Source organism: Rhinolophus ferrumequinum, chromosome 22 (assembly GCF_004115265.2).
Source record: "Rhinolophus ferrumequinum isolate MPI-CBG mRhiFer1 chromosome 22, mRhiFer1_v1.p, whole genome shotgun sequence".
NCBI classification, from domain to species: domain Eukaryota; kingdom Metazoa; phylum Chordata; class Mammalia; order Chiroptera; family Rhinolophidae; genus Rhinolophus; species Rhinolophus ferrumequinum.
Genome location: NC_046305.1, coordinates 25,133,118 through 25,147,100, shown reverse-complemented (window position 1 = coordinate 25,147,100; position 13,983 = coordinate 25,133,118). Strand labels below are relative to the sequence as shown.

General features: G+C 42.4%; 1 protein-coding gene across 5 annotated transcripts in view; it reads left to right on the top strand.

The window, feature by feature from the left end:
* The window catches only part of SRGAP2 (SLIT-ROBO Rho GTPase activating protein 2), a 230,777-nt gene that overhangs the window by 1,932 nt on the left and 214,862 nt on the right, over window positions 1–13,983 (top strand). For all 5 annotated transcript variants that reach the window (XM_033092387.1, XM_033092386.1, XM_033092385.1 and 2 more), the window contains exon 2: window positions 7–615. In XM_033092387.1, coding sequence (XP_032948278.1) covers window positions 549–615 — 67 coding nt within the window. In that variant the 5' untranslated portion in view covers window positions 7–548. The remainder of the gene's footprint in view (window positions 1–6; window positions 616–13,983) is intronic.

Sequence of the window (13,983 nt, the reverse complement as noted above, 5' to 3'; positions counted from 1 at the left end):
TTACAGGCAAGTGAACTGGAGCAAACGACTTCCGATCCAGGCCGAGCTGCTGCGGCTCCCGTTAGGGATTTGGTTTGCAGCATCTTCGAGCCTGTGCAACAAAAAACCGCGAAGCACGCCCAGCCCTCCCGCGGCACCCTAATACGCACCCATTCCCTCCCGGGGACACAGCTGGGCGCGTCCACACCCCCGCAACCCCACACCATGTTGTGCGGAAGGACTTGCACTCCCCGCCTGTGTCGTTGATGTCAGACCCCAGGCCAGCCTCCGGGCGCTGCAGTTCTCCCGGCTAATGCTGAGCCTGCGGCTCCGGCTCTAGCACAGGAACCAGCCGTCACCGCGCCCGGCCCCAGCGCTCACCGTCTGCATGTGCCCTCCGTAGCCGCCTGCCCAGCCCGCAGCCCACGCTCCCCGGAGCGCTGGAGACCACCGCGGGGGACCCCTTCTGCCCTCGGGAGAAGCAGTCTTGGAGGTATTGATTTCGGTGGTTGGATTTTTCCCTTGGATCTATCAATTCACAATTCGAATTTGGAAGAAAGAAGGAAAACATGACGTCTCCAGCCAAATTCAAAAAGGATAAGGAGATCATAGCAGAGTACGATACTCAGGTCAAAGGTAAGGGCTTGGAAAAATAGCATAACGCATATGATCTGTGGACCATTGAGGCATGTTTTTCCATCCTGATTTGCAGGAGGTTCATTTCTTTGGGTGGAGCAGGTGGGGGCAGGCCGACCCCAGAGGTGGTTTCATACGTAGGTCTGAGCCTCTGAGGGATGGGCTGTGCCAGGGGCTACAAGCTCTGGAAGGGGATTTTTCGGAGTGGGCTTTAGGGTTTGCTCCTGGAGGGCTGGCCATTATTTTGGCAGCCCTTTCCCTCAGGCTGGATAGGGTGGGGGGAGGGGCAGGAGGTTCTTGGAGAGTAAAAGGCGGCAATTTGCCTCTGGTTGTCTGGGTCAGGTTTCCTTGAAGGAGGACTGAAATCTGACAGGTGTTAGGGAATTTATTCCAGAGGTTGAAGAGGAGTCCAGGCAGAGAAAGGCAACCTTGAGAAGGTGTACCTTTGGAGAGTCCTGGGAGAGGCGGGGGTTTTTTCCTGATGCACTGTATCCAAACATGACATTTGCTATGGCATCGGACACAAAGTCTGTAGCCACCTTGGGTGCACCTTGTACTTGCCCTAGTCTAAGGTGCTCTTGCATTCAGCCAGAGATCAGAGAACAGAAAGAATAAGGTCACTCACACTGGGTCTCCGCCCTCCCCTAAACCTGAATGGAGTTGGGATGTTAGGGTTGCTGGGTGGTGCTGATTCTGGAGGATGGAAAGACATAATTGTTTAAACCTTCTGCATTGTCACCCTCTGCTCCAGAATACATGCTTTTAATGGCCCACTCTACCTCTTTGCAAAAATGTGAAGGATAGAGCAGAATGTGGAGATGGAGAAACCAAGGGACCTGTCTGCCCATCTAGTCATTCGGCTGCCTGACTTGGCATGCGAATCAAAGCCCCTTCCCAGATGCCTTTTTTAACCAGCAGTTCCCATAGGAGGGGTTCCTGCCTGTTTAAGAGCCCCATGTGTTCGTGCAAGGCACTGTTCCCTCCTGGCCAGTGGCTGGGAGGACTCATGTGGCTCTAGCCCATTGAGACCTCAGCTGGGGACTGGGAGAGGTGGGTGGCCTTGAAGGTTACACCACATGGTTGGAGCTCTGGGTTTTCCTTTGTTTCAGAGTACAGAGGGAGCGGCCCCTCTTTTTTCTGCACCAATGTAAGGAGACCATTTCCTATCATAGAAGACTTGGGAAGGGCCATGTCTCCCCTCTAATGATTGCCTGGGGGTGGGGGTGGGGTAGAGTTTGAAATGGGAAGCGGCCTTATCTCTTGGAAGCTTGGAAGGTAGTTTGAAGTCCCCATTGTGCCCGAGGTACCTTTTTACTGTCATCAGCTTGGTCAATGCTGGACATGCCCTGAGGGACCTTCTGTCCACTTGGCTGCAAACATTGGTGGGTTTATTACAGAAGGTGGGGGAGTTGACTGATTGGTAGCTTCAGTTGAACTGGAATTGGGAGAGGTGTGGTTGTTGAGTTATAATTGAGGTTTTGGCCTCTTGTCACTGTTCATAATCCAGACCTGTTTTTGTAAACAATAGGCCATTGGCCTTCGTGTCCTGTCCAGATGTACTGCATTCTGCTCCTGGAACATTCTCCCTCCCCCCCAGTTTTAACCAGATATCGTCATTCTTTTTCCTTTCTTTTTTCTTTTTACATATCCTATTCTTAACTGTTGCCATAGGGAGTGTGAATAACTTTGACTTTCCCAAATTTCTCTCCAGAAGCACGCCATTTGACTAAGGCGCAGAGTGATTTTACATGTTTATATTTTGGCAGGTTCAGGGCTGATAGGTGTGAATAGAACCGTATCTGCTGATTCCTTACTGGTGAGGGATTTCTCATGAGTATCTCATAATTAAACACTTCGTATATTTACAAACATTGCTCATTGAGATGATGTAATAAAGTTGGCTCTTTAGGATTTCTCTTCTACCTTGCCACGAGCAGGGCACTGTTTTGCTTTGCTCTGATATTTTTCCATTGACAGTATTCATAGATTTTATAGTGGCTGAGCATGATGTCTTACTTGGAAGGCATCCAATAAACACGTATGGAACTGATTTGAATGGTTTAGTCCCTTATTTTATAGCTGAGACGAGTATGGAGAAATTAAGAGGCTTGTCCAAGGTCACACAGCTAGGCAGTGGTAGATCTGAAACTAGAAGCAGCTTACCGACTCCCAATTCTGCTATTCTATTCCTGTTTACTATGAAACATCATCTGACCAGAATACGGAAAAAAATATCCTTAAGAAGCCAAAATTTGTCAATGAATAACAGTAGTAATAATGATAATAGTAGATTACATTTTGGGTGTTCATTATGTTCCAGTCTGTCTCAAGTGCTTTATAAGAATTGTCTCATTTAATCGTCACATCAACCCTGGAGGTGGATATTATTTCATCCTCTATTTGTTTAATGAAGACAGGCTTAGAGAGGATAACAAGCCCTCCCAAGGTCATACAGCAGCTTGACTCCATTCCTTTATTTATCAGCTATTTATTGGGTGCCTTCTCTGTGTTCTGGAGTGGCAGTGTACAATCAACAAGACAAAAGTCCCCTCCCTCATGAAGCTTACATTCTAGAACCTGTGCTCTCTGTGGAAAAGCATAAAACTTGGAGACTAAAGGGCCCGGGTTCTGGGTTGGCTCTGCTCCTACGTTAGCTGGAAGCTCTTGTCAGAATTATTATGCTTTTTATGTGTTATCTGGGACTCATAGCGCTGCCAGTCTCACTTCTCTTACAGATGCCAAGATAAAGAAGAAAATTGCTATTTTGGTCTGGTGGTTAAAAGCACAAGTTTCTGAGTCTAAGGGGTCCAGGTTTAAATCTCAATTCTGCCATACACCTTGGGCCAGCTTCATGACTTGTCTGAGCCTCAGTTTCCTAACCCGGAAAATAGACAAAATAATGTACATTTCCTGAAGTAGTTGTAAGAAGTCAATGAAATAGTATGTAAGAATCATTTAGCACAGTCCCTGACACTGAGTATTAGTACAGTCTGCTCCTCTGTTAGCAAACCGTCCCTCTTGTTGAATTGGCTGACCTGTAAGGCTGCGTTGCCTATTGGCTCCCAAAGCACCAGCTATTAAATGATAGGAAAAGTCTGGGAATGAAACTTGAGTTCTAGTAAGTTCCTCCAGTAGTAGCGAAAGATATCTTGGTCCAGTCACTTAAAACCCCTAGATCTGTAAAATGAACAGGTAAACTAATCATTGGCTGCTGTTCTTCTCTGTCTCTGACCAGGGTCCTGGGTCCTGCTTTTCAGTCAGAATGGTTTGAATCAAGTGGACTCTAAATGGACTTTGTGGGACCCTGTCTATCCTGTGTTTTTTGCCTCCCTTTAAATCACCTGCTTGCATGTGCCCTGGAGGACTTCTGAGGCTACAGCCCCAAACCCCACCCCAGTGTGGTTTTATGAGGGGCGTGCCTCCTTAGTCAGCCTGCCTTGTAAGCCGCCTTCTTAAAAACCATCATTGTTTCTGGTTTGTGGGTGTTCAGATTCCTTTGAAAGTTCATCCCTCTCAATGTCTGATTCGAGAGCACTAATATTCATAGTGCTTTTACATGGCTCTTTCCAATTTACAAAGCGCTTTCAAATACATTAATCTCTGGAAATTCTTGACTACCCTGGTCAGATTCATGGTCGTAACCCTAAGCTCTTTGGCTTCTAGCCTGTTAGCTTCTTGTGGGATCAGAACAGTGAAATGTGGTAAGGTGCATGGTTACCAGAGGCAATAATCTGACTGGCATTTGGGTGGGTTCACATCATTGCATACAGGCCCAGCTATTGTCCTGTCCTTATTCAAGACCCCTTTTCCTTTGCCCTCTCCATACCTTGAGGTTTTACGGTCCCTCAGAAAGCCTGACAGTTCATGCAGATTTTCCAGGAGGAATCATCTGAAATAGAGTAGCACTGTGTGCTGATCAAATTCTCTTTCTTGAGCACATTAGGGAATTTGTCTTTTCCTTCCTTCCTTCTTTCCTTCCTTCCTCCCTTCTTCCCTCCCTCCATTTTTCCCTCCCTCCTTCCCTTTTTCCCTCCCTCTCTTTTTCTTTTCTCTCTTCTCTCTCTCTCTCCTGTCTTAGAAGCACTGTATGCACCACAAAGCTGAGAAGTGAAATTTTTAATTTCCATCTGGAGCATTTTGATAGAAAAGCCTCAGGCCTTTGCCTAGAACAGTTTAACCCTTTCAGGACCCTTTTAGAGCGGGGGATGAAATTTAAAACTCTGGACATATTGTGTCTGCACATGCACTTGGGAATGTGGATTGCTGGTATTTAAACAACTTGTTCCCTTGGGAGGTCTGAGCAGTTCTTCACTCATGCCAACAAAGGTCTTCTCAGAAGCTTCCTTCCTCCCAGCCCCCACCCCCCAAGGGAGCTTTAAATATAATCAGTTTGTAAAAAGCTGCAGTAAAACATCTTGTTGGAAGCCTGACGCAGATGCTATCATCTTCTTGCTAGATGATTGAAGGCTCCTCTTCCCTTGCTCAGGGAAAATAAGACTCTGCAGTTCAGGTGAACTCCTGGACAAAAATGAAGCTCTTGGAAAAATGCACGTATTCTGTAACTCAGAGTTGAAGGAGCCGGAGGAAGGTGGTAGGCAAGGAGCTGGGGAGGCTGTGCTGTGCAGAGCAGCAGTGGTGACAAACAGTGCTGAGGAGTCCTCAGCTGTCCCAATTTCAGGCATTCTCTTGGGAAATGAAAACAAATTCCCTTTGGAGAAGCCCATCAGGTAGTTATGGCCGCTTCCACACAGGTTGAAAACCTGGACAAGCCCTGATCATTTCTCCACTGTGAAGTCTGCAGTCTGACCTGGCCCTCCCTGTTAGGTAGGGTCTACAGAAAACCAGCAGGCGCCCAGGCCCTGACTCATAAGCTCCTGTTGTTCACTCTAGATATACATGGACTGCCAGTGGCACCTGTAGAGTTAGTTCTCCTTCCAGAAAAGTTTTCTTCATGGGAATTGTCCTTACCTTACACCTTAGGCCTCTGAGGTCTTTGTTAGGAAAATATTATGTCATGTTGCAGGGAAAAAGTCGATATGCAGATTTCTACCCATAATATAATTCAAATGAACATTTTTAACTTGGTGTCAGTTATAAAATTGGCCTTTTGGGGAATCTGGGAAAGTTACCTCAGAAGTTGTTTGATTTAAATATAAATAATGAAAGCACTTAAAAGCTTTTTTTAAAATGACAAAATAACACCTTTACTGATTTTATAATAATGTGTAGGAGCTCTCATCTCTCTCTCTAGTTGTAAAATATACATCACATAAAATTTACCATCTTAATCATTCTTTTTTAAAATTAAAAAAATTTTTTTTCTATCTTAACCATTCTTAAGTGTATAGTTCAGTGTACATTCATGTTGTTGTGCAATCTTCACTGCCATCTATCCAGAGAACTCTTTTCACCTTGAAAAATTGAAACTCTACCCATTAAACAATATCCACATATCCCCCTGTCTCCATTTGACTACTCTCGGTACCTCATATAAGTGGAATCATAAAGTATTTGTCCTTTTGTGACTGACTAATTTTACTTACTATAATGTCTTCAAGATTTATCCATGTTGTAGCTTTAGTTAGAATTTCCTTCCCTTTTTAAGGACTTATATGTATATACCACATTTTGTTTATTCATTCATCTGCCAGTGGACGCATTTGGCAATTGCAAATAATGCTGCTATGAACATGGGTATATCCCTATTTTTAAAAAATGCCCTCTATACCAAAGTTTTAAAAGCCTGTATATACGTTTCTATTCAATCACCTGTCCTGATAAATTTTTTTAGAGCCAAGTAAGATTTAATATCTGCATTCATATTTTCATTTTATGAATATGTATTTATGTTTATAATATGAGCATTATATATTAATAACAATTTTATACTTTGTAGTAATTACATGAATTACTGAACTTTTATTGTATTTTTAACAGCCTTATTGAAATTTAATTGACATAATGAATTGCACATGTATAAGGAATATGTTTGATAAATTTTGATATATGTCATATACCCATGAAACCATTATAATTAAGGTGAGTGAACATAACCATCGCCACCAAAAATTTATTCATTATAATGTGTTAATAAATACGTAATATAATAAACACATTATAGGAATGACATTAGCTTAATAATAAGTAAAAGCCAAGTATTATCAAGTTTAAAAAAGTAATAAATAATGATCCAAACTACCCTGATTGGTTCCTGGAAAATATATTTAATCTTAGTGAATAAAGACAGTTTCTCAGGGAGGTAGACATAATTATGTCTTAGTCATTACTATGTGTTTGGAAGGGAGGGCATGGGATAGAGGGAGAAATCAAAGAAAAAAATCTTAGACATGAATTGATGAGTGACAGTATATGTTTTCCTATAGACCTTGCTTGAACCTCATGCCTCTTCTGAAGGGGTCATAAGTGAACCAGATGCCAAGAGGAGGGGTTGGGGTCTCCCGTGGGAGATCTTGCTCAGAATGTTATGAATATGGCTTCTTTCCTCTAAATGATTGATTCCCTATTGTGCTGAATAGAGACCAACTTCCCAGGTAAACGTTAATTTGGTCCTCAGTTTTGGTCTCAATTTTACCATTTCAACCATATTTCTCTAAGAGGGCTGGAGACCTATCTAGACTATTTGCCATTCTTTAAATGCATATACTATTAGCTAACATTTACTGTTTGTTTGGGGTTTACCATTGTTTATTTCCTAATCCTTATATCAACTCCAGGAGGAATTATTGCTGTTATCCCATTTTGCTGTTGATGAAACTGAGGTGTAAGAGATTCAGTGACTTGCCCCAGGGCTGCAGCTGGTGAATGATGGAATAGGAATTAGAAACTCGGCTGGCACCTGAGTCTGAGTTCTGAGCTCTGTTTGTTGGTGGAATTACCCCTTTGTCCCTGCCCAGCCCTGCATCTCTACCTCCTGAAATCTCGCCCTTCCAGTAAAACCAACTTTTCTTGGCTGCCTTCCTTGGTCACTCTGACCATCAATGACCCTTCTATCCAGTTCACTCACACAGCACTCGGCATTGATCTTGTACCGCCTTATGATTTAAAGTTTGTCTTCAGTCTTGTCTCTTTTCCTGGTAGGAATGTTTGAGGCTGTGGAACGCAGGGCAGAGAATGTAGGCTTTGGAACCAGCCCTCGGTGCAATCTTGTCAGCATCACCCTCTTGCCCTATGGCCTTGCTTAAGTCGCTCAGTTTCTCTTCCACGCTCCGTCTTCCTCATAGAAAGATAACAAGACCTACCTTGCTGGTTTATTGCAAACATGTATTATATAAAATGCTAGCTCAGTGTATGCCCAATATTAAATGTTAAGTAAGTAGCTCTTATATGGGGGTTTGTTCAGATAGGAAACATGTCTGGAACAGTATTATTGTAGCCTAAATGGTGGCTCTTAGTAAATATGTATTGGCTATAAGGATGAATGCATAAATGAATGACCTGGACTACTGCAAATAATTTCTTTAGAAATAGTTTCTTAATTTGATCTTAGCAATGTATCTTGCACAATACCACCAAATGATTTTTTTAAAAAAACAAATTTACAATTCTGTTAAAGTCATAGCATAAAAGACTGTTCACACCCATCACTTCCCACCTACCCTGCTCACATTTTATAACACCACAAAGCTGAATTCCCTCTAGTTTCCTTACTATATAATGTTATTTCATGCGTCATGCTGTGTCCTTTTTTTGGAATGGGTCCTTTTCCTCAAACCTGGAAAACACTTACTCATCCTTTAAAACCCAGCTCAGATGCTACCACCTCCAGGAAGTCTTCCCTAATTATCCCTGCTCTCACCACAGTGACTCTGTGCAGCATCCCAGGCAGGATTCCTCAGAATCTCCCCTTGCTTTCTGCACAAAATTAATTCACACGCTGTCAGCATCTCCTCAGCAGTGTCCTCGTGCTCACCTGTATCATTGCACTCGTCATATTACATGGTAATATTTTAATTTACATCTCTTTGTTCACAACTCACTGAACACGTTGGGGACAGAACTGTCTTTTATTCATTTCCATGTCCAGCTTCTGGCATATAGCTAGTACTAAAATGCTTATAAATTGAATATAAACGTTTTCTGAGTTGAGGTTGGATGTGACAGTGCCATGATGGCATGCTTCTGCGTTTCTCCCCCTACTCCAATGAAAAGCCTTCTCCTTGTGTTAATGTTATTTGAAATTCAAAGTAGATCAAACATTGTGACTATTGTCACTATACAAGGACAAGTACAAACTGTAGAGCCCATGGAGGCTCCCCAGTGCGGGGTGTTTTTCCTCATTTACTATCCTACTGCCCTCTTTAGAATTCTTGCCCTAGAGATGTGATTGAATTGATCAGATTTTTTCAATCATGACTCTTTCCTTGGAAACCAAGAAAATATTAACTCTGAAATTCCAAAGAGTTTAAAACAAAGTAAGCTTTCTTATAATTGAAGCAAAATGCACTCTACATTTGTTCTGGATTATTTCATCATTTTAAACATTCTGACTGGGAGTTAAAACAGAATTGACCTGGGAAAGGAACTGTTGTGCCACTTTTTCGAAGCATGGGTTTGGAGAGAGCTATTGCCTGGTTAGAAACAGTTGCATGATCTGCGGTAAGTGGGCAAGAAAGGTCCAAAGGGACAAACAGGCAAACTTTTTCCCTCTGGTTTTTCAAGGCATTTGGTATTAAGTCCCCTTGACCTTATTTGTACATTGTGAATGAATGGTTCTGAACTTGAAACATATATTGATGAGGAAGGAAAAACAGCTGGGAAGCGTGCCTATGTGGTTATTTTAGGATGCCATCTGCTAGGGAGAAGGCAGAATCTTATTTTTGTTTGTTTTAAACCTTTTCTTCTACAAATGCACTAATTGGTGGGCAGGCAACCTGAAAGGCATTGTGAAAGTTGGGACCTTGTCTTTGCTGTCTGAGCCCAGATTCGCATTTCGAATCATAGCATGGTGGGTGGGCAGGGTTTGAGTACTTCTCTTCCAGGAGAAGGTAACCTCACCAGCCATGGCTGGCTGGCTGGCCAGGGCTCCACAGGAAAACAAAGCATGGATAATAGAGGGACCCAAGAGCATGAGCTGGCCAAGACACGACATGCCATGAACTTTAAGAAATACATCCTGTTTCTGAAGAGTTGGCAGCAATTTCTCCAAACATTTAAACCTCTTAGAGATCTGGTCCCTTTTAGATCATGTATGTATATATGCATTAATACGTATTTAATATGGGGTGGAGGGAATTGGGCCAGATCTTGTCAGATGAGTAAGCTGCTCATTAGGGAGGCTTCTTGATTGAGGTACCAGTTTTGGAGTGATACCAGTTTTGGAGTGATACCCTGTTTCCCCAAAAATAACCTAGCTGGACAATCAGCTCTAATGCGTCTTTTGAAGCAAAAATTAATATAAGATCTGGTCTTATTTTACTGTAAGATAATATAGTAAATATATTATAATATAAAACTGGGTATTACATTAATTTTTGCTCCAAAAGATGCATTAGAGCTGATTGTCCGGTTAGGTCTTATTTTCGGGGAAACACGGTATTTCTTTTGGACCGTAGCAAATTGAACTGCGAGGTTCTCCATAGACAGAATGGTTACCAGGGAATGAGTACTGGATTTGGAGGCAGAAAGCATGGCTTCTAATTTGGCTTTGCCATTTACTGCTGTGATTGGGGGCGGGTAACTCACCTCATCTGTAAAATGGGGACAGCAATTCTTAGTCCTGGATAATAAGGATGATGATGATAGCGCATTTATTGGGTGCTTCTTATGTCTAAGCTCTGCTTTAAGTACTTTATATGTATTAACTCGTGAATCTCCCGACAGGCCTGTGAGGTAGCTACTATTATTATCCCCCTTTTACAGATGAATCACAAGGAGATTAAATAACGTTCTCCAAAACACACAGCTAGTAAGTGATGAAATTAGAACATGAACCCAGGCTGACTTACCACTGTTATGAGACTTGAAGAATTCATTTGTAACACCTTTGAAGCTATGAAATGCTGTACACATTTAGTTGCTTGTTCTTATTTCCTGTTATTTTGATATTAAAAGGAATTAATGCTATATTCTAAATGTCTTCCTGGTACATATCTACTTGGCCTATGTCTTGGTTTTCTCATCAGGAAATTAGGGGTTAAATGAAAACATTTCTAAGGTCCTCCTTGCTTTCATGGTTCATGATTCTTGCTTATTGAAAATATTGAAGATGACAGTTTTGCCCCTATTGAAGATGACAATTTTTTCCCTATTAAGCACACTTGTAAGTACAAAAACTGTTCTATCCTCTGAAGGGCACTCTCCTCAGTGCCAGGGCTTGCCATGTCTGCGTGGCTGCTGCACACTTGCAGAGGGTGGGCCCCAGGTGGTAGCAGAGTGGCAGCTGGCCTGGAGAGCAGTTGAAGTGATACTTGGTGTCACTATCTGATAGGAAGAGATGCCTCACAGTTGGAAAAATCGAGGGGAGGGATAGTTACTTGATGGGCCTAGGGGTGGACTTGTCACTGGATTACTAAGGACAATCTATGCTTTAATCAGGATAAATATGTTAAACCTTGGACTTCAGAGATTACAGAGTGAGAAAATTCCCTGCTGTTACTGGTGTATGTGGTGTTCCTCCTTCATCTTGCTGGGTCAGAGATGAAACTTGTGTAACTCTTGGTGTTACAGATATTTGTGTTGTTGTGTGCAGTGCTTGAATTCAAAAGAAAAAGAAAAAGGAACTTGGGTGATTGTCTTTAATTAAAATTGAAGAAATAAGGAAGTGGGAGGCTTTTAATTCCTGACATCTGGGCTGGGACAAACTGGGGAGAGGTGGTGTGGATGTGGAACCCCGTGTAGTGTTCAGCTAGACATCTGGGTTGTGGGGGAAGGGACTTCAAACTCTGCTAGGAGGTAGAATGGCCTCTTGCCTCTTCTCTTCATATGCTGGGCCCTTTGTCAGCTCGGGTTTCTTTGTGATGAGGTATGCTGCAATCCCGAGTTGAAATGTTTTCATGTTTATGTTTTCTTTTCACCTAATGAATAGGCTAAGTAACAATTTGTTGTTTTAAAGTGAGTATTATTAATAATAATGACAGCTCATATTTTTATCATTACAGCATTAAAAAAAATATCATTTATGGGAGGGAGGGAAAGAGGGTAATAGAGGACTAGCTACGTAATGTTGGACAATTCCTTCCACCTTTGGGATTCTCAGCTTCTCAGCTGAAAAGTAGAACGATGGATGACTAGTTCCTTCATCATTTTTAGGATAGATGACTAAGACATAGTTATCATAAAGTGAGTTGTCGCATTGAGTTTACATGTGGATTATTGTCCTGAGTGGAATATAGAAATTAGAGAAGAGATACCATAAGTTCTTTCTACTCATCTCTTCTACTTCTGGTTTAAGTTTTCGCCTTTAAATGATATCATTAGGAGGCTTTGTGTTTTAGACTTTGTTGGAGTCAACTGTGCTTTATCTCTTGATCTCTCTTATTCAGTGATTTGTGGTGATGTAAGTTATCTCAACTCTTTGCTGTCAGCAATTTGAGATGAAACATAGAAGCATTTTGGGTAGATGATATCTATTGCTTTGATTAATGAGGTTCCTGATCTGGATATTTTAAGTCCAGTAACAACACAATTTTAAAACCTAGTACTCCTTAAAACATCAGTAGCGCTCCCACTGCAAAAGCTGAAACCGATTTATTTCCTTCTAAGAGTCAATATGTGTGTGTGAACTTTGTTTTGCTCTTTTGGCCAGAGAGCAGGACTGCCAGCCCAGAAATGCCAGCTTTTTTGGATTCAGCAGCAAAACGAATTAATCATTACCTAGGCAAAAACAGAAACCTCCCAAATTTTTAACCTTCTGTTGCCTCAAATTTCCTCCTTACTCCTTCTAGAAGAAAAGGCATTTGTGGGTACACGCATGCGCGCGCTCTCTCTCTCTCTCACAAAACTTAATGTAAAACGATCTCATGTTTATGAGAGCTGGAATTAGTTGGGAGGGATCCTTGTGTTCTGCAGGCTTAGTGGGCATGATGTGAAAGCCGGGCTATTTGGCCTGTGGAGATTGTAGATAAGAGAGTGATATGTAATTGAGTAAGAATTTGAAAAATTATCCGATAACATTAGGAGCAGCAAAGCACCCGCTTGTGCTTTTTTTAATGCTTGAAAAGTATTTGGAGGAGGAGTGAGGAGCTAGCATTGTTTTCAGGGCGTGGGAACCCCCTCCTCACCCCACCCTAGGAGCCATATTTGCCCAGGCAGAGAGTGTGAAGTCTCTGAGAGATCCTGACAGATCATTTAGTACATTCTTCTGTTCCCGGGTAATTCTTCAGTCTAATTATTTCAGGAAAGATCTGTCAGCTACCCTTTAAAATCCTTTCCAGAAATGTGTAACACAGCCTACCTTCTCATCTTGTTCCAGTGACCCAAACTATAAATGGTCAGTCAGTTCCTTCATTTGCAGAGCTTGAAATAGGATAAAAAAGGAGCCCTGATGAATGGAACGCACGGTTTTTCTGCTGCCACCCCACCCTCTGTACAGGCCTTTGCTTCACCTGGGTTTTCAGTGGCTCAGGGAAGGAGAGGTAATTGATGAAACTGCTGGGTTATTGTTCTTCCCAGTCCCCTCCCCTCTTTACTTCCACCAGTGTTGGGACACTTTGTATTGAACAAGAAAGTCATGAGCTAATTTCCACCTGGCACCATTATTTAGCACCTCTATGTGCTTGGTATTGTGTGAGGTGTGGGCATATATAGAGCTAAATAACAAGCTTTTGGCTTTCGAGGAGCCTCACCCTATCAAAAGGGATTGACAGATAGCACAAGTACGGTGGTAGGACCACAGTAGAGGGAGGCTGCAGGCCCCGTGCATGCGAGAATAGTCTGGCAATGTCGATGAGGTTGGCTGAGGAGGAAGATGGTGATTGTTAGCTAGTGTTTGTAGAGTACTTGGCAATCTGCGAAGTGCCTTTCCATACTTGATCTCATTTAATCTCAGAATGGTACTACAATGGGGTAAGGTGATTTCAGGCCTTTTTTTTCAAAAACATTTTATTTTGAGCTAATTATACATTCACATGCAGTCGTAAGAAATAATACAGAGAGATTGCACGTACCCTTTATTAGTTTCCCTCAGTGGTTAACATCTTGCTAAACTATAGTACAGCATCACGACCAGACATTCATGTGGATACAGTCAAAATACTGAGCAGCCCCAGCACTACAGGGATCCCTCATGTTGCCCTGTTGTACTTCTTGTTCCCAGTCTTCACTCCTTCATCCACCTCCCTTAGTCCTTAGTCATTAATGCCTGGAACTTCTAATCTGTTCTGCATGTCTACAGTCTTGTCGTTTCGAGCA